The sequence below is a fragment of the Salvelinus namaycush genome, chromosome 3 (assembly GCF_016432855.1).
Source record: "Salvelinus namaycush isolate Seneca chromosome 3, SaNama_1.0, whole genome shotgun sequence".
Classification (NCBI taxonomy): domain Eukaryota; kingdom Metazoa; phylum Chordata; class Actinopteri; order Salmoniformes; family Salmonidae; genus Salvelinus; species Salvelinus namaycush.
This window is the reverse complement of record NC_052309.1, coordinates 46,564,986-46,588,652: the sequence shown is the minus strand read 5'-3', so window position 1 is coordinate 46,588,652 and position 23,667 is coordinate 46,564,986. Positions and strand designations below refer to the sequence as shown.

Genomic DNA, 23,667 nt, shown 5'->3' with positions numbered 1-23,667 from the left:
CTTATATATCCGCTGCTCTCCAAAAATGACAGTGCTACTCCTCAAAGGAAACCATGTATGGCGAGTGTCACTAAAGTGTCTTAATCCCCACTGTTGATTCTCCACACGGGTGCAGGGTAGCGCTCTAAACGGTGGTCATGATTTTGAGGGAGCCCGTGCGGAAGCGCAGGATCTTCTTTTTGAGCGCATGTGAGGCCTTGATCTTGATGAAGGCTTTGGGCTGCAGGGGGACCCCAGCCGGGGCGGAGGGCAACGGGGGGGAGGAGAGCTGAGGGGGCAGCTGCTGGGGCCACACCAGACCCCCGCTTTCGTCTGAATCGCTGGACAGCGAGCTGGAAGCTGGCGTGTCGGCTTCACTCAGACTCGACTCAGACTCACCCTGCCCCGGGTGCGTGTAGCCCACCTCGGGCCGACACAGGTACGCACGATCCCGGTCCAGGTACTCCAGATTGGGGTGGTGGGGATGATGATTGGGCAGGGGGTTGACATAGGTGTAAGGTGGGGGCCGGGGTTTGCGGATGCGCCTGGAGCCATGGTCGGCTGGGGGCATTGGGGTTGGCTGTGGAGGCTGCTCGGCTTCGTCCTGGCTGAGATCCAGGGTGGAGCGCCAGCGGCGGCAGCCGGCACTGCCCGGCTGGGGCCTCTTCCCCTTGGACTGGCTCCCGCGGCTGCTCCCTGAACCTCCCCCGTCTCTCTCCACCGTGTTGTACTTGCGTTCAGGGACCCCCCTCTGCCCATTGAGGCTGTTCTCTGACTGGGACCTGCAGGCCCGTCTTCCTGGCTTCTTGGAGCCTCCCGGCCGCTCCATCTCTCGCTCCCTGTCCCTCTCTCTCTCCCTGTTCCTTTCTTTCTCTCTCTCCTTCTCCCTTTCCCTCTCCCTCTCTTCACTGAAGCGACACTTCTTGGCAGCGGCTCTAGACTTGGCCTGCTGCAGCTGCTGTGGGGCCGGCTGCTGTTGGGAGCCTCTCTCTGGATAATAGGTGCCCCGGCTGGGTTTGGGCCCCTTGTGGGAGTGTGCAGAGGCCCTGGCGGTGGTGGCCCGGAAGGGTTGGGCAGGGATATACTGGGCGTTGACCAACTGCTCGTCAGGCGGGGGAGGCAAGCGCGATGGGGGCAGTGCCGGGTAGCCATTGTGGAAGTGCTGGGGTGAGTCAGGCTCGCTGCTGCTAGGGTCCTGGGATGGAGCTTCACCACAGGGGTAGTCCAGGGAGGCAGAGCAGGTGTTGGCCAGGGGGGGCTGCCTGGATTGGGGGTAGTGAGGGTGGGGGTGGGGGTGTTGGTGGTGGTGGTGAGGGGGGTCAGGGAGCAGGGCCATGACTGCATAAGGCTCCTGGTCCAGGCTGCGGCAGGCCCAGGGTGGAGGGGGACGCTCGTAACTGCTGGGGGAAACCGCAGCAGTGGCGTGGTGGGGATTGGAGTGGGGGTGATGGTCAGAGATGGAGTCAGTGGCTGGCGGAGGATCGGGTTCCTTGCGGCAAACGCTGCTTTGGCGGGCCACGGTGATGGCGGTTCGGGCCTCGTGCAGACCCAGGCTGGTGCGGGGCTTGCAGGGCCGGAGGGGCAGAGCACGGCGCTGGATCAAACCTAGGATGTAAGTCTCCACACGCTGGGCCTGACGGTAGTCCTCCTCTGTGGGCTCCCCCTCCACCGTATCTCCTCCCTGCTCCAGCACTCCTCCTGGCCCCTCGCTGGTGTCCCAGGGCCAGGCCTCGTCTTCCCCCTCCCCTTCGCTAGCCCCTTCGGCGATGCCCTCCAGGGAGGGGTAGGGGGCTGAGAACGAGCGGGGGACTGTGGGGCGGGACCCGGATTCTGGCCGTCTGTCCCGATTGGCCACAAAGAATTCCCCTGGAAAACAGAACCAGTAACACGGTTAGAATCAGACACAAACATAATGGACAACCTCAGATTTGGGATAGTGACACAGCAATAGAGAGAACCCCACAGACATAGGCTAAGGGTGTGTCTAAAGCGTGATTTTGTAATCACTAACAAAAACGCACAAATCAATGGTTGTTGGCGGACTATGGAAAGGAACGAGAGCATCTGTAAAATAAATCTGCTTTGTCTGTGGTTTTCACCTGACACACCTAAACCCTCTGAAATGTTATTGTAACCCTGCAGGTAAACAAATATTTCTAACCACAACTGAGACTTAACCCTTATCCCAGATGAATTTGACCAAATTTGTCACTATTTTGCAAAACACGGGTGCTGGCTAAGCCACGGGACTAATACAATGACTCTAAGGATGTCATGGGTTGTGCTTGTTTCACCAGCCATCAGTGCTCTGTCTATGTGTATCCAATGTATGCATGTGTATGTTGTTGCTGTATGTGTCTTGCTGGTGACAAATCCAATTTCCCCTCATGGGATTAATAAAATGTATTTAATTAAATTCAATTTACACTCTTCGGGGAAAAAAGGTGCTATCTACAACCTAAAAGGGTTCTTCGAGTGTCCCCATAGTCGTCACCAACCGGTCGATTGCGATCTCCCTAGAACCAAAAAGGGTTCTACCTGGAACCAAAAAAGGGTTCTCCAATGGGGACCGCTGAATAACCTTTTTGGAACCCTTTTTTAAAAACGGGGTAGGTCGTGGGAAGTAGGTAAACAAACCCACTAATGTGAATGAGCAAACATACACCAGGGACCATGGACGTAGCCCTAGCTGTGAGTACAATACACACAGCTGCAGAAACACCGGACACTGCTTATTGTGGCCAACGGTTACAGACAGAACACAGGCTGTGTTCTAAAAGGCACCCCATAGATGCGGTAAAGAGGTCGATGGAACGCAGACTGTGGGGTGTAGAAGAAGGACACCGGATTGGCGCACATTCAACAACTCTGGATACCAGTCAAATCAGTCATGGTTGACTGTAGCAGGTCCACAATGTGGTAACTAAAGTCTGATTTGGATATAATATTTGGCTGTTTTCGCTGCCTAACATTTAGAATAACCTTTTCAGGTTTAGAAGAAGTGACTGCTATGCTAACTCCTGTTCGAATAAGCTGGTAGCATAGCTAGCATACAGAAATTGGTGTTGGTAGTCCAAGTCGTTTTTAACTGCAATGCAGTTGATTGGTGAAATAAACATATAAACAATAGCCTTAATGTTGGTTAATTGTGGTGGGGGGGACAACGAGGAGATTCAGGATTTCCCCCCCACATGTTTCCATTGTTGTGGTCGTGTTTGATTGACGTCTTTACGGCATGTATTCCCTATTTATACAACGGGTGGGTCTAATCCTGGATGTTGATTGGTTAAAACCGCATTCCAGACGGTGTCTATTTCACAACTACCACTGGCTATGATGGTGAACTGCCGATTTACTGTTCCATTTCACTGCGCAATCTACTGTCCTATGAGAGAGTATCTGGACATTATTTCCCCTTTCTTTAAGCCTAACATTTGTTTTTCAACAGCGGAAATGTGCATAAACCTTGCTGACTGCCTCTCTGACCTTTGCAACATTGTTTACATTTTGATTTGCGATCTTCACCTCATCATAGGAAGTGTACGGACAAGACAAACAATAAGTTGGTCTGGTTGTCATAGTAACATACAATAACTAGCTAGCTGGCTCAGCTGCGGGGATAACAAAGTGACGGTATTGTTTCATTGATTAAAATCAGTTCAAATGAAAGTTATGTTTTCTCTTCTTTTTTTAATCTGGTATGGCCATTTAACTTAGATAGCTAGGGCCTAGGCTAGCTTGGCATAGAACGCATAGAACTAATGAGCAGTCGGCTTGGCTGGCAACGATCCCAATAGAATGACCAACCAGATGGTTTGGCAGCAATGCTAATCGAACCAAAATGACCAGCCGCCTTGGGTAGCATCCCTGAATTGTGTTGGTGACTATGTCTCATGGAAGGAAGAAAATAGTATGAATAAATTCATCAAAATGAAGTTTTTAATGAAAATACGTCAATCATTATTTTAATATGTTGGTATACTGTTGTATAAAATGCCCTCGACTTCATCCCAGGCCTAACAACACCCGTGCCAATATATCCTCCAAACCACGGCTTCTAGGGCATTATCACTTAATGAGTGCACTACTTTTCACCAGAGCCTGTAGCAGCGCAGACACCGTGTTCTGTTGAATCATCCTCACACACAGATAGAATAAACAGCTGAGGTCGGTCACCGGGGCTCTACTCAACTCTATGTCAAACTAAAGTATGTCTGTGCCCAAAAAGTAGTGCACTATAAAGGGTATAGCGTGCCATTTTGGGACACAACCTCTGTCTTCCCTAAGCTAGTCTGCCTGTATCCCACTGGGAAGCATTCCTTTAACGTCAGCTAGCCACAGCCAAGGCCAGACCAACTAACCTGCACTTTAACATCACTGTCTCCTGTATCCTGATTTATGTCTGGCCTTGTGTGTGTGTGTGTGTGTGTGTGTGTGTGTGTGTGTGTGTGTGTGTGTGTGTGTGTGTGTGTGTGTGTGTGTGTGTGTGTGTGTGTGTGTGTGTGTACGCGTGTGTCTCTAACATGGTACAGTGGGTCTTTTTCTCTTTCTGTTTTCTCTCTCCGACTGAGTATACACACGGCAGCCACATCTAAATCCCATGACTATAATCAAGGCCTCTACATAATCCCGACAGGACAGTCCACTGATGCAATTACACATCAAAGCCAGAACAACCAGACTCTCCTTTTCACCCCTCCACCAGCACAACCAGTCCCCTCGTTTATCTATGTCACTGGGCACAAGATGTCCCCTTTTTCACAAGTCCCTTATACAAAACACTGTGTCCCAAATAGTACTCTATTCCCTATTTAATGTACTATATTGGAAATAGGATGCCATGTGGGATGCAGACACTGATTTTAAATGGACATTACACTCCAAAACCAAAGTTTGTTCAGACCTCAAAAGTAGTCTCATGCCAAGATACAGATATGTCCACATCCCATGCCTGGTTTCTTGACAAAACATCTGCCAAACTTTGATTTTGGAGTGTATTGTCCAGAAAATAAAAGTACAATGCAATACTATACAACTTAAACATTTCTATCTTTAGGAGCACATCTTCTTAATCTAATAGCTAGAAGCCAATTACGGAGGGGAACGCAAGTAGAAGAAAATCCATTAGTATAGGTCCTTCGCTGAATGCATCCCAAACGAACTGGGTTTGTGTTTGTTTTGCCGCGCGTCTAGCACTCGTTATAGTCTGGGCTATTTGGGAGTGCTGATTGAGTCTGATGGCGTCTGGCTCTAATGTGCTTCTGCTGGCCGCTGCTCTGTGGGGGACTTAGTGCCAGCTTGGCATCATTGTTGGCATCAATGTTGGCGTCATTGTTGCCATCTTGCACTGTCTATGTGGACTAATATACATTTAGTAACTATGTGGTCTGACCTAACCAAACAGAAGTCCAAGAATATAAATGGATATTGCTCTATATCTGGGTAAATGCATCTGCTGAACAACTGTGACGTTATTGAAACTGAATAAAAAAGCATGAATAAAATCCATTGAATTCTTCGCTTAGGTATGCCTGTAGGCTATATTGATTGTACTGCATTTGCATGGTGTGTTTGTCACAGGAGGTTGGTGCCACCTTAATTGGGGAGGACGGGCTTGTGGTAATGGCTGACGCGGAATAGTATCAACTATATCAAACATGTGTTTGATGCTATTCCATTTGCTCCATTCCAGCCATTTATTATGAGCCGTCCTCCCCTCAGCAGCGTCCAATGGTGTGTGTGTGTGCGTGTGTAGTCACTTACCGGCTGATTTGGGCCTGTCGTTGGCGTAGACCATGCGGATGGCTCGGGCAGTGCTGGGGGAGAGCTCTCCAAACCCAGAGGAATCAGACAGACCCATAGGAGACAGGCGCTCACTCAGCTCATAGAATCCTGCAAACACATGTATACCATTTATTAATTAACAGATGTTTTTATCTGAAGCGACTTACAGTACAGTGAACGCATACATTTTTCGTATGTGTCTGAGGTCCCTGCGGGAAAGTGACCAACACAACCTTAACTTTGTTACCTCCATGCTCTTACCAACTAAGCCACACAGGACCAATAACACTCACGTCTCAGCCAAATGACGATTTGGGAGTACTGGTATGCAAGTGCAACAGTCTGTAGTTCCTGTGGATGGTTGTTTCTACAGTTATTGGGTATGCATACAGTGTATTGTTTACTTTTCTTATGAACCGGAACACTAACTGATTTGAAAAGAAAGAACCTGCCATTTTCACTTGTATCTTCCACTTTTGAAACTTTGTCAGCTGTAGGCGGGTGGGTCCCTCTTATATTGGCCTCTAGATTGAATTGTAATCTCTCTAGTGAGCTTTTCCTTTTTTGTTTATTATTGTCTTTCTCAAGATTAAAATGTGGGTCCCGAAAATAACGACAAAAGAGAGTTGAGCTGGTAGTCAGGTCTGGATCAAAAGAGTAACCCCCCTCAAAAGACTTACACAGCATTTATTTTTATGTGACTATAGCTGATGAACATTCAGTTATGAAGACAGGACTGTTAGCAGATATACTGTGGCCTTGTATCCCAATGTTTTTCCATGTTGAAAGTGAACGGCATGTTAGTCATTTACTCATTCCTCAAGGTATTTGATGCCTCTCAATGTTTCCTTTTTGAAACTCTCAAGGCTTCTCAAAGCGTTTTTCAATGTGCCATCCTCAATCTCCAAATCGCCAGCCGGCTGTGCATACTTTGAGGTAATTGACCCAATATTAGCCGTGGATATTATACTTCTGGCATCTTCGGGGAGCTGGAAGTACATTTTCGTTGGATGGCTTACAGCTCTTCAAGCCAAGTCATTTTAAACTCTCAGCAAAAATGCTCCCTCGGAAAACTGAATGCATTTATCAACTTAATGTGGGCTTTGGAACTGTTTCCTGCTTTGATTCACAAAGAACACAAGCAACGCAGCCCTAGACAGTCCCTCAATATCAGTGGAGGCTTCTCAGAGGAGGAAGGGGAGAACCATCGTCCTCAGAGAATTTCATAAAAATAAAAATAGTGAAATATTTAAAAAGTTATCCTTTATAGATTAAACTCTACTAAATACACTCACAACACCAAATAATAGATTAAAACACATTGTTTTGCAATGAAGGTCTACAGTAGCCTCAGCAGCATTCTGTAGGGTAGCACCATGGTGTAGCCGGAGGACAGCTAGTTTCCGTCCTCCTCTGGCTCATAGACCTCACGCCCTTCCATAGACTTACACAGTAATTATGACAACTTCCGGAGGACGTCCTCCAACCTATCAGAGCTCTTGCAGCATGAACTGATTATGGTGTCCACCCAATCCAAGGATAAGAAAATGAATCTAGTACTGAAAGCATAAGCTACAGTTAGCTAACATTGCAGTGCATACAATGTGGTGACTAGCTGACTCAAAGAGAGAGAAAGACAATAGTTGAACAGTTTTGAACAAATTAATTTCTTCAAAAGAGAAAGAGAGGGAGAGAGATATATTTTGTTGTATGTTTTTTTCACTTTCACTTAGCTAGCGAATACAGCTAGCTAGTTTAGCCTACTCAAACACCCGTCTCAAACAGAGAGGGATGCTAGCTAGCTGGCTATGGCTAGCCAACACTGGAACTCTTCCAAGTCAAGGTAAGCTTTTGGTTTTATTAATTTATTGCCACCCGGGGCTCACCCATGTAACTGCTAACACTGCTTACTGACTGTACACTGTACTGCATGATGGTAGCGGGTTTACTACGAGTAGCTATGTTGACTATGACTTTAGCTAATAGCTAATAATGATGTAGGCTGTGTAGCAGTTAGCAGTTATGATATGAGGTTTGGCTTGGGAAGGTGCGAGAAGGATTATAGCTACAATGATCAAAGTGATCATGATGTTTGTATGTGGCCACTGTGATAGTGAATTGTGTTTGCGTTTGATCATGGGTGTATTCATACCGCCGATTCTGTGAGCATGGAGGCATGGAACTAGAGCAAGCTCATGGTTAGGCCTATCCCCGCTATGTGTGAATAGTACCTTGATTACAATGACTTCATAAAATACAATTTTCTTAACTACCATGCATATGTGACAGACTGGGTTGGAAGCTGGGTGTCCTGCTCACTACAAGACTGTGTTAGCCCACTGAGCTAAAGCCTAGGCATTAGCTTATCAAATCAAAGTTTATTTGTCACGTGCGCCGAATACAACAGGTGTAGTGAAATGCTTACTTACAGGCTCTAACCAATAGTGCAAAAAAGGTATTAGGTGAACAATAGGTAGGTAAAGAAATAAAACAACAGTAAAAAGACAGGCTATATACAGTAGCGAGGCTACATACAGACACCGGTTAGTCAGGCTGATTGAGGTAGTATGTACATGTAGATATGGTTAAAGTGACTATGCATATATGATGACCAGAGAGTAGCAGTAGCGTAAAGAGGGGTTGGCGGGTGGTGGGACACAATGTAGATAGCCCGGTTAGCCAATGTGCGGAGCACTGGGTGGTCGGGCCAATTGAGGTAGTATGTACATGAATGTATAGTTAAAGTGACTGTGCATATATGATAAACAGAGAGTAGCAGCAGCGTAAAGAGGGGTGGGGGGGGGGGGGGGGGGGGGACACAATGCAGATAGTCCGGGTAGCCATTTGATGACCTGTTCAGGAGTCTTATGGCTTGGGGGTAAAAACTGTGGAGAAGCCTTTTTGTCCTAGACTTGGCACTCCGGTATCGCGTGCCATGCGGTAGTAGAGAGAACAGTCTATGACTGGGGTGGCTGGGGTCTTTGACAATTTTTAGGTCCTTCCTCTGACACCGCCTGGTGTAGAGTTCCTGGATGGCAGGCAGCTTAGCCCCAGTGATGTACTGGGCCGTACGCACTACCCTCTGTAGTGCCTTGCAGTCGGAGGTCGAGCAATTGCCATACCAGGCAGTGATGCAACCAGTCAGGATGCTCTCGATGTTGCAGCTGTAGAACCTTTTGATGATCTCAGGACCCATGCCAAATCTTCTTTGTTTCCTGAGGGGGAATAGGCTTTGTCGTGCCCTCTTCACGACTGTCTTGGTGTGTTTGGACCATTCTAGTTTGTTGGTGATGTGGACACCAAGGAACTTGAAGCTCTCAACCTGCTCCACTACAGCCCCGTCGATGAGAGTGGGGGCGTACTCGGTCCTCCTTTTCCTGTAGTCCACTGTAGTTTCCTCGCACCACCCGGCCAGGTCTCTGACCTCCTCCCTATAGGCTGTCTCGTCGTTGTCAGTGATCAGGCCTACCACTGTTGTGTCATCTGCAAACTTAATGATGGTGTTGGAGTTGTGCCTGGCCATGCAGTCGTGGGTGAACAGGGAGTACAGGAGGGGACTGAGCATGCACCCCTGGGGAGCTCCAGTGTTGAGGATCAGCGTGTCAGATGTGTTGCTACCTACCCTCACCACCTGGGGGCAGCCCGTTAGGATGTCCAGGATCCAGTTGCAGAGGGAGGTGTTTAGTCCCAGGATCCTTAGCTTAGTGATGAGCTTTGAGGGTACTATGGTGTTGAACGCTGAGCTGTAGTCAATGAATAGCATTCTCACATAAGTGTTCCTTTTGTCCAGGTGGGAAACGGCAGTGTGGAGTGCAATAGAGATTGCATCATCTGTGGATCTGTTTGGGCGGTATGCAAATTGGAGTGGGTCTAGGGTTTTTGGGATAATGGTGTTGATGTGTCATTACCAGCCTTTCAAAGCACTTCATGGCAACGGACGTGAGTGCTATGGGTCTGTAGTCATTTAGGCAGGTTGCCTTTGTGTTGTTGGGCACAGGGACTATGGTGGTGTGCTTGTTACATGTTGGTATTACAAACTCAATCAGGGACATGTTGAAAATGTCAGTGAAGACACCTGCCAGTTGGTCAGCACATGTCGGAGCACATGTCCTGGTAATCCGTCTGGCCCCGCCGCCTTGTGTATGTTGACCTGTTTAAAGGTCTTACTCACGTCGGCTACGGAGAGCGTGATCACACAGTCGTCCGGAACAGCTGATGCTCTCATGCATGCCTCAGTGTTGCTTGCCTCGAAGCGAGCATAGAAGTGATTTAGCTCGTCTGGTAGGCTCGTGTCACTGGGCAGCTCGCGGCTGTGCTTCTCTTTGTAGTCTGTAATAGTTTGCAAGCCCTGCCACATAAGACGAGCATCGGAGCCGGTGTAGTATACGCCGGCTCCGATGTATTGACACTTTGCCTGTTTGATGGTTCGTCGCAGGGCATAGCAGGATTTCTTGTAAGCTTCCGGGTTAGAGTCCCACACCTTGAAAGTGGAAGCTCTGCCCTTTAGCTCAGTGTGAATGTTGCCTGTAATCCATGGCTTCTGGTTGGGGTACGTACGTACAGTCACTGTGGGGACAACGTTCTCGATGCACTTATTGATAAAGCCAGTGACTGATGTGGTGTACTGCTCATTGCCATCGGAAGAATCCCGGAACATGTTCCAGGCTGTGATAGTAAAACAGTTCTGTAGTTTAGCTTATAGGAGCTAACACAAGTCTTCTGGTCTTGGGTAAGGATACTCATCACGCAACCACCCCCGTTACACATAGTAGATCACATAATTTACACTTTCTGTCATACTACCGACAATGGCTATGTTTTGTTTAGCAGAAGGATGATAGATTGAACAAATGGCTTACGGAAAAGTTAGCAAAATTCTGGTAACTTTACCATCACAGGTTTTCCAGAAATCCCAGTTGGTGGATTCCCAGATTTCCTGCTTATTCCCTGTTGATTCCAGGAATCTTGAAACCGTGATATCTGGAAAACCTGGGAATTTTGCAACCATACTCAAGGGTCCAATTTGTGTAGTGTTATGTTACCTGAGCGGGGCCGATTGTCCACCACGTCAGCCGGGGGCTCCACTGCGTTATCCGCTGTATTAACCCTCAGCTCTCCAACCTGCTGCTCCAGAGATGCCATCAGACCCCACGGACTACACTGTAGACTGCTCTGGAACACAAAGAGAGAAATAGAATCAGGGTTAGAGACTGTATTTGGATGTTCTACACACACACACATACGGTCTCATCTCCCAGGGTCAGAAACAAAGCCAGAGACAATGCCAGATCGCAAACAACCTTCACATTTGCAGACTGCTATTACAACACGCGGCAGGTAGCCTAGCGGTTAGAGTGTTGGGCCAGTAACCGAAAGGTTGCTGGTTTAAATACCCGAGCCAACAAGGTGAAAAGATCTGTTGATGGGCCCTTGAGCAAGGCACCTAACCATAATTTGCTCCAGGGGCGCTGTACTACTATGGCTGACCCTGTAAAACAACATGTCACTGCACCTATGTGACAATATATGTTTTAATGAACTAAACAGTGGAATAGTAACACGTCATTCCCCCCACAGGCAGATATACACTGAGATACAAGGATATACACACACGGTTGCGCATGCACACACACACACACACACACACACACACACACACACACACACACACACACACACACACACACACACACACACACACACACACACACACACACACACACACACACACACACACAAAGCCTCTGCCAAATCTCTCAAACAAATGGTTGGTGAAGGATGGGAACAGCATCGGCTTTGGAGGAGGTTCAAACTGTCAAAACAACAGGCCTCAGCCTTCGCCCCATGAGCGGCACAGCAGTACCAAATATATTACAGACAGAAGGAGAGAGAGAGAGAGAGAGAGAGAGAGAGAGAGAGAGAGAACCAGAGAGAGAGAGAGAAGAGGGAGAGGGGGAAGAGGGAGAGGGAGAGGGAGAGGGGGGGGGGGGAAATACAAGACAACCACACTCAAATCTCTTAGTGAAGCATTATAGGAGGCAGACCTTGAGCATCTCTTACTCAATCAATAAATAAATTACATAATCAATCAACCAATCGAGCGTCCATTTACCGAAATGCCCATGGCAGGGAAGCGAGAGAGAGAAAGAGAGAAAAAGAGAGAGGGGGGTAGATAGAGTGAGAGAGGGCTAATGAGGGACACAACTCAACCCTATATGTGTACAGAGTCAGCTGATTTCTCCAACCTTACATGCTTACCATGATCTGAGACAAAATCTAAAACCGTCCATATACACATTGAACAGTAAAGAGCTGAATTTCTAGCACTTAACTTGTTCTAATCAGTTAATATATAGCTTTTCAACCATTAGGATTGTTCTGAAAGACAGCTTATACACATCTTGTTGGTTCAGGTGAGGGATAAAAATACAAATTCAGCATTGGGAGATGACTTACTTTTTCTATGAATGTCCTAGAGAAGGTAGTGGGAGCAAGGTTTAAATCACTGCTGAATCACACACACACACACACACACACACACACACACACACACACACACACACACACACACAAAAACACACTGCTGGCTCATAACATCGGCATGGTTCCACCAGCTGAGAAAGCAGAAGAGCCTGCTGGGTAAAATGGCAGAGATAAGAGGGGGATCTGGGAATTATGCTGATGTCAGGTGTATGTGGGCATACAAGCTGACACTGACAGCACACATCTGCACATATTGTACATGTCAAATGCAAACCCACACTTGCACACATTTTACAACCCAACACACACGACACACACACAGCTGTTAGACTCGCGGGGGAGCCAAACATCTGATGAAGCGGGAAAGGTTTCCACAGTGCAGCGGAGAACGAACTGGGCATCCCTGTTTGAATCAGGTATTTCTCACCCAGTAAAAAGTAGCATATAAAAGCAGGGGAGCTGTGGGGTGAAAACACAGACATGCTGATCCATCCAGCAAAACATGGCGAACTTACTGGAAAGAAGGGCAAGAGGAAAGGGTAGAGGCTGAAATGGAGGAAGAGAGGAAGAGTTGGGGAGAGAGAGAGAAGAGAGAGATGTAAATAGACAGAAGGAGAAACAGATAAGAGAGAAAGATCTTCCTGTCTTACTCAACCATCCTTGTTTTATGTTTGCTTTGACAATGTAAGTGCTCTAACTTTCTATATCAATAAGGTTTTTTGAATTCAATTGAAAGAGAGAGAGAGGGAGAGAGAGAGATCAAGACAGCATGAAATAGAGAGATGCATCTTTTCATCACAAATTCGTTTTTTTCTGTTAAATCCATGTGTCAATCACTCTGACAAAATGTCAGCTCCAAAACTGTCACCCCCTTCCTATAGCCCTTCCTATAGCCCTATTGGCCTCTCCCTTCCCCCTTCCTCTCTCCCCTCCAGTGTTCGACAGTGGAGCGACTCATCGGACAAGGAGCAGGCCCCGCCACTCCAGTCAGGGGCAGGGGTGGTCCAACAACCTCAGGGAAGAGGGGGGAACAAGGGATGTAAACATACCACCCTGGGATGTCAGTCTCTCACTACCCCCTCCCCCATTTCTCTCTCTAGTAAGACTGAGTCAGGTTTTGTGCTCAGAGGAACTCTAACTGCTGAGGTGGAGGAGGAGGAGGAGGAGGGAAAATAAGTGGGAGGGTAAAGATGTTAGAGGGTGATTGATGAACACAAAAGTTAGAGAGGGTGATAAATGAACACTAACTAATTTGAGGGTTATCAGGGTAGTAATGACGCCGGAGCAGAAGGCAGATGTTTTACGTGCCCCCAACCGATTGTGTTTTTTTGTTTGTTTATCTACGTTGTTTGTAACTTATTTTTGTACTATTTTTGTACATAATGTTGCCGCTACCGTCTCTTATGACCGAAAATAACTTCTGGACATGAGGACTGCGATTACTCACCACGGACTAGCAGAATCCTTTTTCTTCTTTCACGACTCTGACGAGCCCGAGGCGGAGGACATACGGCTCCCGCGGGATTAGGCCCCGACCCCAGTAATCTGCGTGAAGAGGAGGCGGAGAAAGAGAGGCCGGAGGGCGGGCTGCCTTCTGAGGAGTAGGAGGCGATCGAATAAACCCCCACACCCCTCAATTCTGCTCGCAAACATGTAATCTTTGGACAATAAAATGGACGAGTTATTGGGAAGATTAAACTACCAACGGGACATTAAAAACTGTAACATCTTATGCTTCAGAGTCGTGGCTGAACGACAACAATATCAATATACAGCTGGCTGGTTATACGATGTACCAGCAGGATAGAACAGCGGCGTCTGGTAAGACAAGGGGAGGCGGTCTATGTATTTTTGTAAACAACAAATGGTGCACGAGATCTAAAGAAGTTTCGAGCCATTGCTCGCCTGAGGTAGAGTTTCTCATGATAAGCTGCAGACCACATTACCTACGGAGAGAGTTCTCATCTATATTCTTAGTAGCTGTTTACATACCACCACAGACAGAGGCTGGCACCAAGAAAGCATTGAATGAGCTGCATTCCGCCATAAGCAAAAAATAAAACGCTCACCCAGAGGCGGTGCTCCGAGTAGCCGGGGACTTTAATGCAGGGAAACTTAAATCAGTTTTACCTAATTTCTATCAACATGTTAAATGTGCAACCAGAAGGAAAATATCTCTGGACCACCTATACTCAACACACAGAGATGCATACAAAGCTCTCACTTGCCCTCCATTTGGCAAATTTTACCATAATTCCATCCTCCTGATTCCTGCTTACAAGCAAAAATTAAAGCAGGAAGCACCAGTGACTAGATCAATAAAAAAGTGGTCAGATGAAGCAGATGCTAAGCTACAGGACTGTTTTGCTAGCACAGACTGGAATACGTTCCGGGATTCCTCCAATAGCATTGAGGAGTACACCACATCTGTCATTGGCTTCATCAATAAGTGCATAAATGACGTCGTCCCCACAGTGACCATACGTACATACCCCAACCAGAAACCATGGATTAGAGGCAGCATCCGCACTGAGCTAAAGGCTAGAGCTGCCACTTTCAAGGAGAGGGTCTCTAGCCCGGAAGCTGATAAGAAATCCCGCTATGCCCTCCGACGAACCATCAAACAGGCAAAGCTTCAATACAGGACTAAGATCGAGTCGTACTACACCGGCTCTGACGCTCGTCGGATGTGGCAGGGCCTGAAAACCATTACAGACTACAAAGGGAAGCACAGCTGAGAGCTGCCTAGTGACACGAGCCTACCGGACGAGCTAAACTACTTCTATGCTCGCTTCGAGGCAAAGAACACTGAAACATGCATGAGAGCACCAGCTGTACCGGAAGACTGTGCGATCACGCTCTCCGCAGCCGATGTGAGTAAGACCTTTAGACAGGTCAACATTCACAAGGCCGCAGGGCCAGACGGATTACCAGGACGTGTACTGCGAGCATGCGCTGACCGACTAGCAAGTGTCTTCACTGACATGTTCAACCTCTCTCTGTCCGAGTCTATAATACCAACATGTTTTAAGCAGACCATCGTAGTCTCTGTGCCCAAGAACACTAAGGTAACCTGCCTAAATGACTACCGACCCGTAGCACTCACGTATGTAGCCACGAAGTGCTTTGAAAGGCTGGTCATGGCTCACATCAACACCATCATCCCAGAAACCCTAGACCAACTCCAATTTGCATACCGCCCCAACAGATCGACAGATGATGAAGTCTCTATTGCACTCCACACTGCCATTTCCCACCTGGATAGAAGGAACAACTCTCCCTCAACATGATCAAGACAAAGGAGATGATTGTGGACTACAGGAAAAAGAGGAAGGAGCACACCCCCATTCTCATCGACGGGGCTGCAGTAGAGCAGGTTAAGAGCTTCAAGTTCCTTGGTGTCCACATCACCAACAAACTAACATGGTCCAAGCACACCATGACAGTCGTGAAGCGGGCACGACAAAACCTATTCCCCCTCAGGAGACTGAAAAGATTTGGCATGGGTCCTGAGATCCTCAAAAGGTTCTAGAGCTGCACCATCGAGAGCATCCTGACTGGTTGCATCACTGCCTGGTATGGCATCTGCTCAGCCTCCGACCGCAAAGCACTACAGAAGGTAGTGTGAACGGCCCAATACATCGCTGGGGCCAGGCTTCCTGCCATCCAGGACCTCTATACCAGGCGGTGTCAGAGGAAGGCCCTGAAAATTGTCAGACTCCAGCCACCCTAGTCATAGACTGTTCTCTCTGCTACCACACAGCAAGCGGTACCGGAGCGCCAGGTCTAGGTCCAAGAGGCTTCTAAACAGCTTCTACCCCCAAGCCATAAGACTCCTGAACATCTAGTCAAATGGCTACCCAGACTATTCACATTGCCCCCCTCCCCTCTCCACACCACTGCAACTCTCTGTTGTCATCTACGCATAGTCACTTCAATTAACTCTACCTACATGTACATACTACCTCAACTAACCGGTGCCCCCGCACATTGACTATGTACCGGCACCCCCCTGTATATATTGTATTTTTTACTGCTCCTCTTTAATTACTTAATACTTTTATCTCTTATCCGTATTTTTTTAAACTGCACTGTCGGTTAGGGGCTCATAAGTAAGCATTTCACTGTTGTATTTGGCACATGTGACAAGTACAATTTGATTTGATTTAGTACTACGACAGATAGTTCTGGGCTGGAACAAAAGCCTGCTAGAGCTTGGGAACACTTCCCTATTCTCCATGTGAACTAAATGGATTGGATTGGAAGTGGAGTTGACTGGTGCACTTGGAGTGTTAATCCGAGGATATACGTTGGACCAGAGCCTTTGTAGTTTGACCTGTATAGGGTTTATAAAGGTTTGATCTTAGGGATTACACACAGAGGCTGTGAGGTGTATGTGTGTGTATAAAGGAAGCAAGTGTCTATTGAACCGATGCGGTCTCACATGAGTCGCTCCTAAACCCACACACAGGTCCTTATCCAGCGCATGCATGACATTAACCCAGGTAATTCTCGCACGCACCGCACACACACAAGGTGGCGGTATTCTAGCGGTTAAGAGCATTGGTTTAATAACCGAAAAGTCGCTGGTTCAAATCCCTTAGCCGACTGTGCGTAAAAAATCTGTCAATGTGCTCTTGAGCAAAGCACTTAACTCTAATTGCGCCTGTAAGTAGCTTTGGGCCCGGTTTCCCAAAATAATCTTAAAGCTAAATTCAGCGTTAGAACCTTTGTTTCCCAAAACCATCATTATTAACACTGAAAAGGCTCGTAATCTAAAACATATTAATAAACAGCATTTGCCTTGAGTTACAGTAAAGCGTCTTTCTCTCCCTCTCCCCTACCTCCCACACATTTCATCTCCCTAGTCTAAATGATTCAAGCCATCTTTAAAAAGTGATTAAACCTAGATGCATTCTCCCTGCAAGTTCTGGGAGTCTAGCCTAACTCCCAGTACCTCTCATGAGGGCCTCGAACCTTCCCATAGTCCTCTAGTCCCCCGTCATATGATGCGTTTGGCAGTATGATGATACAGTATTGATCAAGAAAGTGCTGCATTAAAGTGCTCCTGGGAAAGTGGGAGGTTGTAAATCCGATATGTGCTTTTGAAGTCGGACCAATTCTTGAACCAATAAGAAGCTAGCTAATAATTAAGTTAGCTAGCTTGCTAAACATGGCCAATATGGTCAAACTAGCTACATTATCCACATTGATAAGTTTGTAATTGTCAAATGTATTTATTGTTTAGACATCATCATGATGATGTGGCAAGTGACACATTGCTTCTTGAATGTAAAATATCTTTAAAACTTGACTGCTGACAACCAAAACATTTTGGAACTGTATCAACAGTGTGTGGACTAATGAAAACAAATACCAAAATATAGTTTTGGAGTGGGTTTATCCTTTAATAAAGTATTATATTGCTGGGTTACTATGGGCCCTGGTCAAAAGGAGTGGACTATATAGGGAATATGGTACCATTGGGGACGTGCACACAGAGTTTCCAGAGTTGTGCAGCTGAATGAAGTCACATTGTGCTTAACTGTATAGACTTTTTTGCTTTGTGAGTTGTTCAATAGTGTGCACACACCCGCACTCACACACTCTCGCACAATCACACGCACGTGCATACAAACCACACTGGAGTGCACAAAACCGTCCAGTTCAAACAGAAGCCCCCACACTGTGCAGTGTGCTGTGGTGTGGTGCGGTGTGGAGAAGTGTAGTGTGTGTGAGTACGCGGGAGGCCACGCTGCCTTTGTGCAGGGCCCTCTGACAGGTCAAATCACAGTGGTGTGTTTGTGTTTGCTGATGACAGGGGCCCCCAGAGGGCCTGCTGGAAGCACCCAAAGTAAAATCAACTCTAACTGTGCATCCCAAATGGCACCATATTCCCTATAGGCCCTGGTCAAAAGTAGTGCACTATAAAGGGAATAGGATGCCATTTGGGACAGAGCCTTAAGCTTGTTAGGTAAACCCAATGATGTAACACCCCTAGCGTTGTCACGGCAACAAAGTGAGGTGCCTTCTCTATAAGTGGGATAGAGAGGGAGAGAAAAAGAGAAAAAGAAAATGAGAGGAAAAGGACAGGAGAGAAAAAAGGAGACATACGTTTCCCATGCCAATAAAGCCTCTTAAATTGAAATTGAAATTGAATTGAGAGAGAAAGAAGGAGAGAAAGAGAGAGTTCGGAGGAGCGACTGAGTGAGAGAGATTGAAGGCAAGTCACACAGCAATCCCCTTAGAGCAACACTAAATCAATCTCCACAAGCATCTCCATCTTCCTTAATCGATTATTCAGCCCTTTCCTATCCCCTTTTCTCCCTTTCACACTCCCAAAATAAACACTCACCCTAACAGACAGACACCAGCACTACAATACATTACAACTTCCTATCCCGTTCTACCCAGCTACAATACACCCACAAGCATGCTCCATTCGAGTCCACACACACTCCTCATCCCGGCTTCCGCTTATGTCTCTCTTCAGGCAGGATTCCTGTGCAATTAAACCTTTTGTTCCCATCAATTATTAACAGCCTGCATCGCGGCTCACCGCTAACAACCGCTAACAGCTTCTCTCAGCACTGAGTATGGCTAATTATGCCCCTGCTGGATCCTCCAAGTCCCAGCAGGGGAGGGAAGGCAGCCTGCTGCTCAGCGAAGCCTAGCAGGGAGCCCTGAAGCTGGGTACTGAGGTTGGTAGTCGGCCTCCGTGGAGCTAGGGGGTGGTGGTGGTAGAGGAGATCCATAATTGTGTTGCACGTATTTTCACCTCAAGCCAACACGGGGGTTCTTTTCAGGAGGTTGGAGATGGTGGGGGGTTCGAGGTCAAGGTTGTCATTAGCCATAGATCTTGGATCAGATTACTCCCTTATACAAACCATTAGGGAATGGAAAAAGATCTGACCCTACGTCAGTGGTTTGGAGCTTTTACCCACTGCCCTCATCCCTGGAACTGTGTGTAGAGGGAGTAGGGTGAAGTTGTCCCTAGACACTAATGGTTATGTTTAGGATTGGGGAGGGGAATCTGATCCTAGATGTGTACCTACGGGAAACTTCACCCCAGAGTGTGTCTAGAGACCCCACAACAAGAGATAAGTGACAACAACCCCCCTTCTCTCTCTCTCTCTCGCGCTACTGCTTTGATTCTGTACACACACTCGCCTGACACTCCACAATGTTTACCCAACACAGCTAGGCATGAAACACACACAAAACACACACAGGCTACGCAAACACACACACACACCCACCCACACACACACATTAAACATTAGAGTAGAGTGTGAGTGTCACAATATGAGAAGCTCCGGTGACACATGGCCACACAGCTGCAAGAGGCTCCATGGGGGGGCTTACAGTACAGCCTGCTAATGGAAGGACAAACACATGCACATTCACACACGCGTGCGCCCACACACACGCACACACACAAACATATTATTTGAATAACATTCCCACACATACATTGATATCACATAGCAGCACTGATTAGATATCACAAATACAATACACACAATCTGTCCTCCAATCCCCCCTCCATATACACACACACACATTCATCCGTTTTCTCTTTTAAGCACACACACAAACACACACTTTTCCTCTGAAATGGGGACCGTATGTGATTTCCCAGCTGTTGTCTGTTGTCAGATGGCTGTCAGCACCACTGCCTCAGGAATAGACCTGGAGGGTCTGCTCACGCACAAATACACACGCACACGCACACACACACACAAACTCATACGCACATGGCACGCACACACACACCTCCAACCTTAACCACATGGCAGCACCTTCCTCACACACACTCAACTTTCTCCTGTGACACACACAGACACACGCCCACACACACAGTCACACAAACAAACACACACACACACAAACACACAGCAGTCCCTTACACCTGGCCCTGGTTATTGCCTTATCTTTATCCAACTACAGAAGGAGAATCAAGCACTGTTTGGTTATGAATCAGGCAGATGTGAGGTCTGGTCTTAGAGCAGGCTATCTGCAATGGGTCAGCTTGGATGTGTCCCAAATAACACCCTATGCCTTACATTCTACTTTTGACCAGAGCCCCATATGTTCTGGTCATAATTAGTGCACTATATAGCAAATAAGGTGCCATTTGGGATGCACAGCCCTTTGTGTGGGGAGGAGGTCAGATGGCAAAATCCTTATTCCCTATTGATTGACCTATACGTAACTTAATAAATCCCTCCTCCATTGGAGATCTGCTCCCAATGATGAATTTGTAACATGTAGGAAAGCATTTGGAGAAATAGTGATTGTGGGCCAGGAATAACTTGTGCTGCGCAGATTAAGCATTGGACAAAAATGACTTAAAATTGAGAATCTCCAGTGAACATGCTTTTTAGGATTAGGCTTAATCTGGGCTCCGAAACGGCATGGCCCTATATCTTTCTTTTATGTAGAAATAGTCATATAAAATCATCAGATAGTCATACTGGATAGTCCACATAATGAACATGTTGAAGGATGTATTGTTTAAAACCCACAAAGACAATCATTCAAAAATATTTCAAGCATTAGCGCCTAACCAAATTGCCCACAAGGTGATCATTGAGCGAGTTCGTGTTGCATGACTCGCTGGGTGGACGAATGGAATGGTCTAAAACGCGCAAACCTCGACCACCCGGGGCACCGAGCGATGCAAAACGAACAACACAAGAGCAATGGCCCAACAATAGGCCTATCAATATTCCAATATTCGTGGCTATTTTTCACACAGTGGCCTGAAGCGACTGAGAGAGACAGAGATTTAAAGTGACCTCTATATAGGGGTTGTGTGCAAGTCATGCGTGTCGTTTTTCAGTCTATATTAGATGGAAAGCTACAAGGCAAGGAAACCATTTCAGATTACATTCACATACAATTTCTCGCTTGATGCTGGAGGCAATTTTTAAGATGCTATTTATAGGCAGCGAGATAGTTCATTGCCGGGGCAAGTAAATTGTTTTTAACATAAAATGTATGGTTCTTATTTTAGTAGCCCGTAGCAAATTTTCTAAGCCATGTCCAGGTTATCCCCATATCACCAATTTAATCCATGGAGAAAATTATGTTGTCCTGTCTTGTTTGTTTACCAATGCTATTGTAATCCATGCTTTATGGAGACCACCCAAGACCACGATGAGGCGATAGCAACACTTGCATCAAGTACAGCACTTGTAGCCTGACAACTCACAGCAAATTCTTCCGCTGCTCCGTCATTTGCTACATACTTTATTTAGTCTGAGACTGCAATCCATTGAAGTCGTTTGTGATGTATTGATGTGCAGTTCATGAACGATTTGTTCTTTTTTAACTGTTTTTCTGAGTGACTCGTTAAATTTAAGTTGTTCATTTGACCTGCATGATCGGAAAATAGATCATGCTGCAGGCAGCAGAGAGAAGAAAAAGACTGACAGTTGATCGCATGGTGCAAGAATTAATGCAATTATTTGAATATTGAATGTTATTATAGACACAGCTTTGTGGAACCAAAACATACACAGCCTCTGCTCAACAAACTGGAACTCGAGAACGAACCATTTGGGTGGCTGTAGTCCACGGACAATATTGTGCTTATCACCCTCATGGCAGACAAGCAATGCACTCCGCCAAGAGTCGTTCACAATCTAGTCCGGTTGTGGCCACAACCAGACCTCGTTTCAAATGTCTAAAAAAAGTATATTTGTTGTATGACTAGCAATCAAATGTAAATAGTTTAAAGCCCACGTTTACAAGTCTCAGTCACAAATGACAGCTCCAATAAGCCCCCTATGGTGAAGGACATGTGAATGAGAGGCTTGTAGACTCTTTCAGTTTTCGAGTTTTCCGTTCATCGTTGGCCGGTAGGGGGTCCTGTGGGGGTCCCAGTAATGCTCTGGGCATTACTGACTCAAATGAACGAAATGAGTCGAAAGATTTATTCTTTTGTCTGAACGAGTCGAAAATATCAGAGTCAGTAAAAAGAGCTGATCTTCCCAACACTATTGTGGTGACAAGGAGCAAGAGGGGCTTGTACAAAGTCATCAGCGATTGGATCGTCTCTAACCAATCAGAGTATCAAAGCTAATTACGAATTTTCTAACGGTCAATGCTATCCGGAATCTTTGGGAAGTCCCTACCCTAAACCCTAACCTTAACCATTTTACATTTCAACTTCAATAAGGTAGGGATGTCCCAAGGATCCTTGATAGCAAGGATCATTTTCAAACTGCCACTTTACCTACATGTGTTCTGGCTCTGGCCCAACCCATCAGTTTCTGGACCAATCAGATGGCCCCGAATGTGTTCTCATTCGGTGAAGGGTAGGGAAGGTAGTCAGATCAAGACTTATTGCTGAGAAGAAACTAATATCCATGGGCATGGCAGTGTTTTTCCAGAGTAAGGAGTCTGGGTAGCCAGGCAACATTGCTTGGTCAATGAACAACTGCCTGTGCAATGATTGCACAAATATCTTAACTTCTAAAAATATTTTAACATATGTTTTAGGCATACCTAATTAAGCCTAGGTAATTCATTGAATTCGGCCAATGTCTCTTTAAAAAAAGCAGCCAGGAGATAACCTGCAATAGGCCTAAATAAATAATAATCAGATAAATAAATAAGAATTGTAAAACACAATAAAAGATATGGAGATATTATAGTTCATCATAGGATTATTACCGAGTAGGCTAGATAAATAATTGACAGGTGTCCCAACCAATGGTGGACAGTAAGATTATCCCGAAACTATAAACAACCTTCAGGGTCGATGCTACACTATGATGGTGGGCACGGTCCGACCTTTCCAAAACAAGACTTGATATAGAATATATAGCCAGGTGAACATATTTTTCGAAACAGCGTCAATAGACAATGGAATGAAAAAACACAAGCACTGAATACACCAAGTTTGCCTTAAATGGTCACGCGCGCTCTGAGCACACTCTATGGGGGTGTCGGGTCTACATTTGTGATGGTACCGTTATTCAGCACAGATACACTCTAGGTTATGACCCAATTTCATTTCAAGAGCACGAAAAGCATAACCATGCAGTAATACCAAATTGATTTTAAAAAACATGTCCAACTAGAAGCTATGAATTAGATCGATACGAAAATGTTTTCTTATCGATTTAATATGCAATTTTAAGTACAATACGAAAGTCTTACCGGCTGGCGCCTATAACTCAAGTCCTCCAGCGCACAGTTGGCTGTGTCGGGAGAAGGTCGGGTCGGCTGGAGGTTGCCCCATGCCGGGCGTCCTGGGACAGAGTCCCCGATGGAGAGGGCGCTGAGCACTAGGCATTCCTGGCTCTGTTTCAGCAGCTCCAACTCACATATATCGGCCAAACTCGCCTCAATGCGCTCCTTATTCCGTCTGCGCTCCGCTGTCATTGGGAAAGAAAACGCTCGGTACAT

General features: G+C 46.5%; 1 protein-coding gene across 1 annotated transcript; it reads right to left on the bottom strand.

Annotated features, from left to right (window-relative positions):
• Positions 1-124: 124 nt before the first annotated feature.
• Positions 125-23,667, bottom strand: LOC120043893 (dapper homolog 3-like). The gene is made up of 5 exons (XM_038988496.1): positions 23,419-23,667; positions 10,806-10,935; positions 5,743-5,871; positions 900-1,845; positions 125-761 (listed from the first exon to the last, which is right to left on the bottom strand). The coding sequence occupies exons 1-5, from the start codon at positions 23,665-23,667 to the stop codon at positions 125-127; spliced, it is 2,091 nt and encodes a 696-aa protein (XP_038844424.1).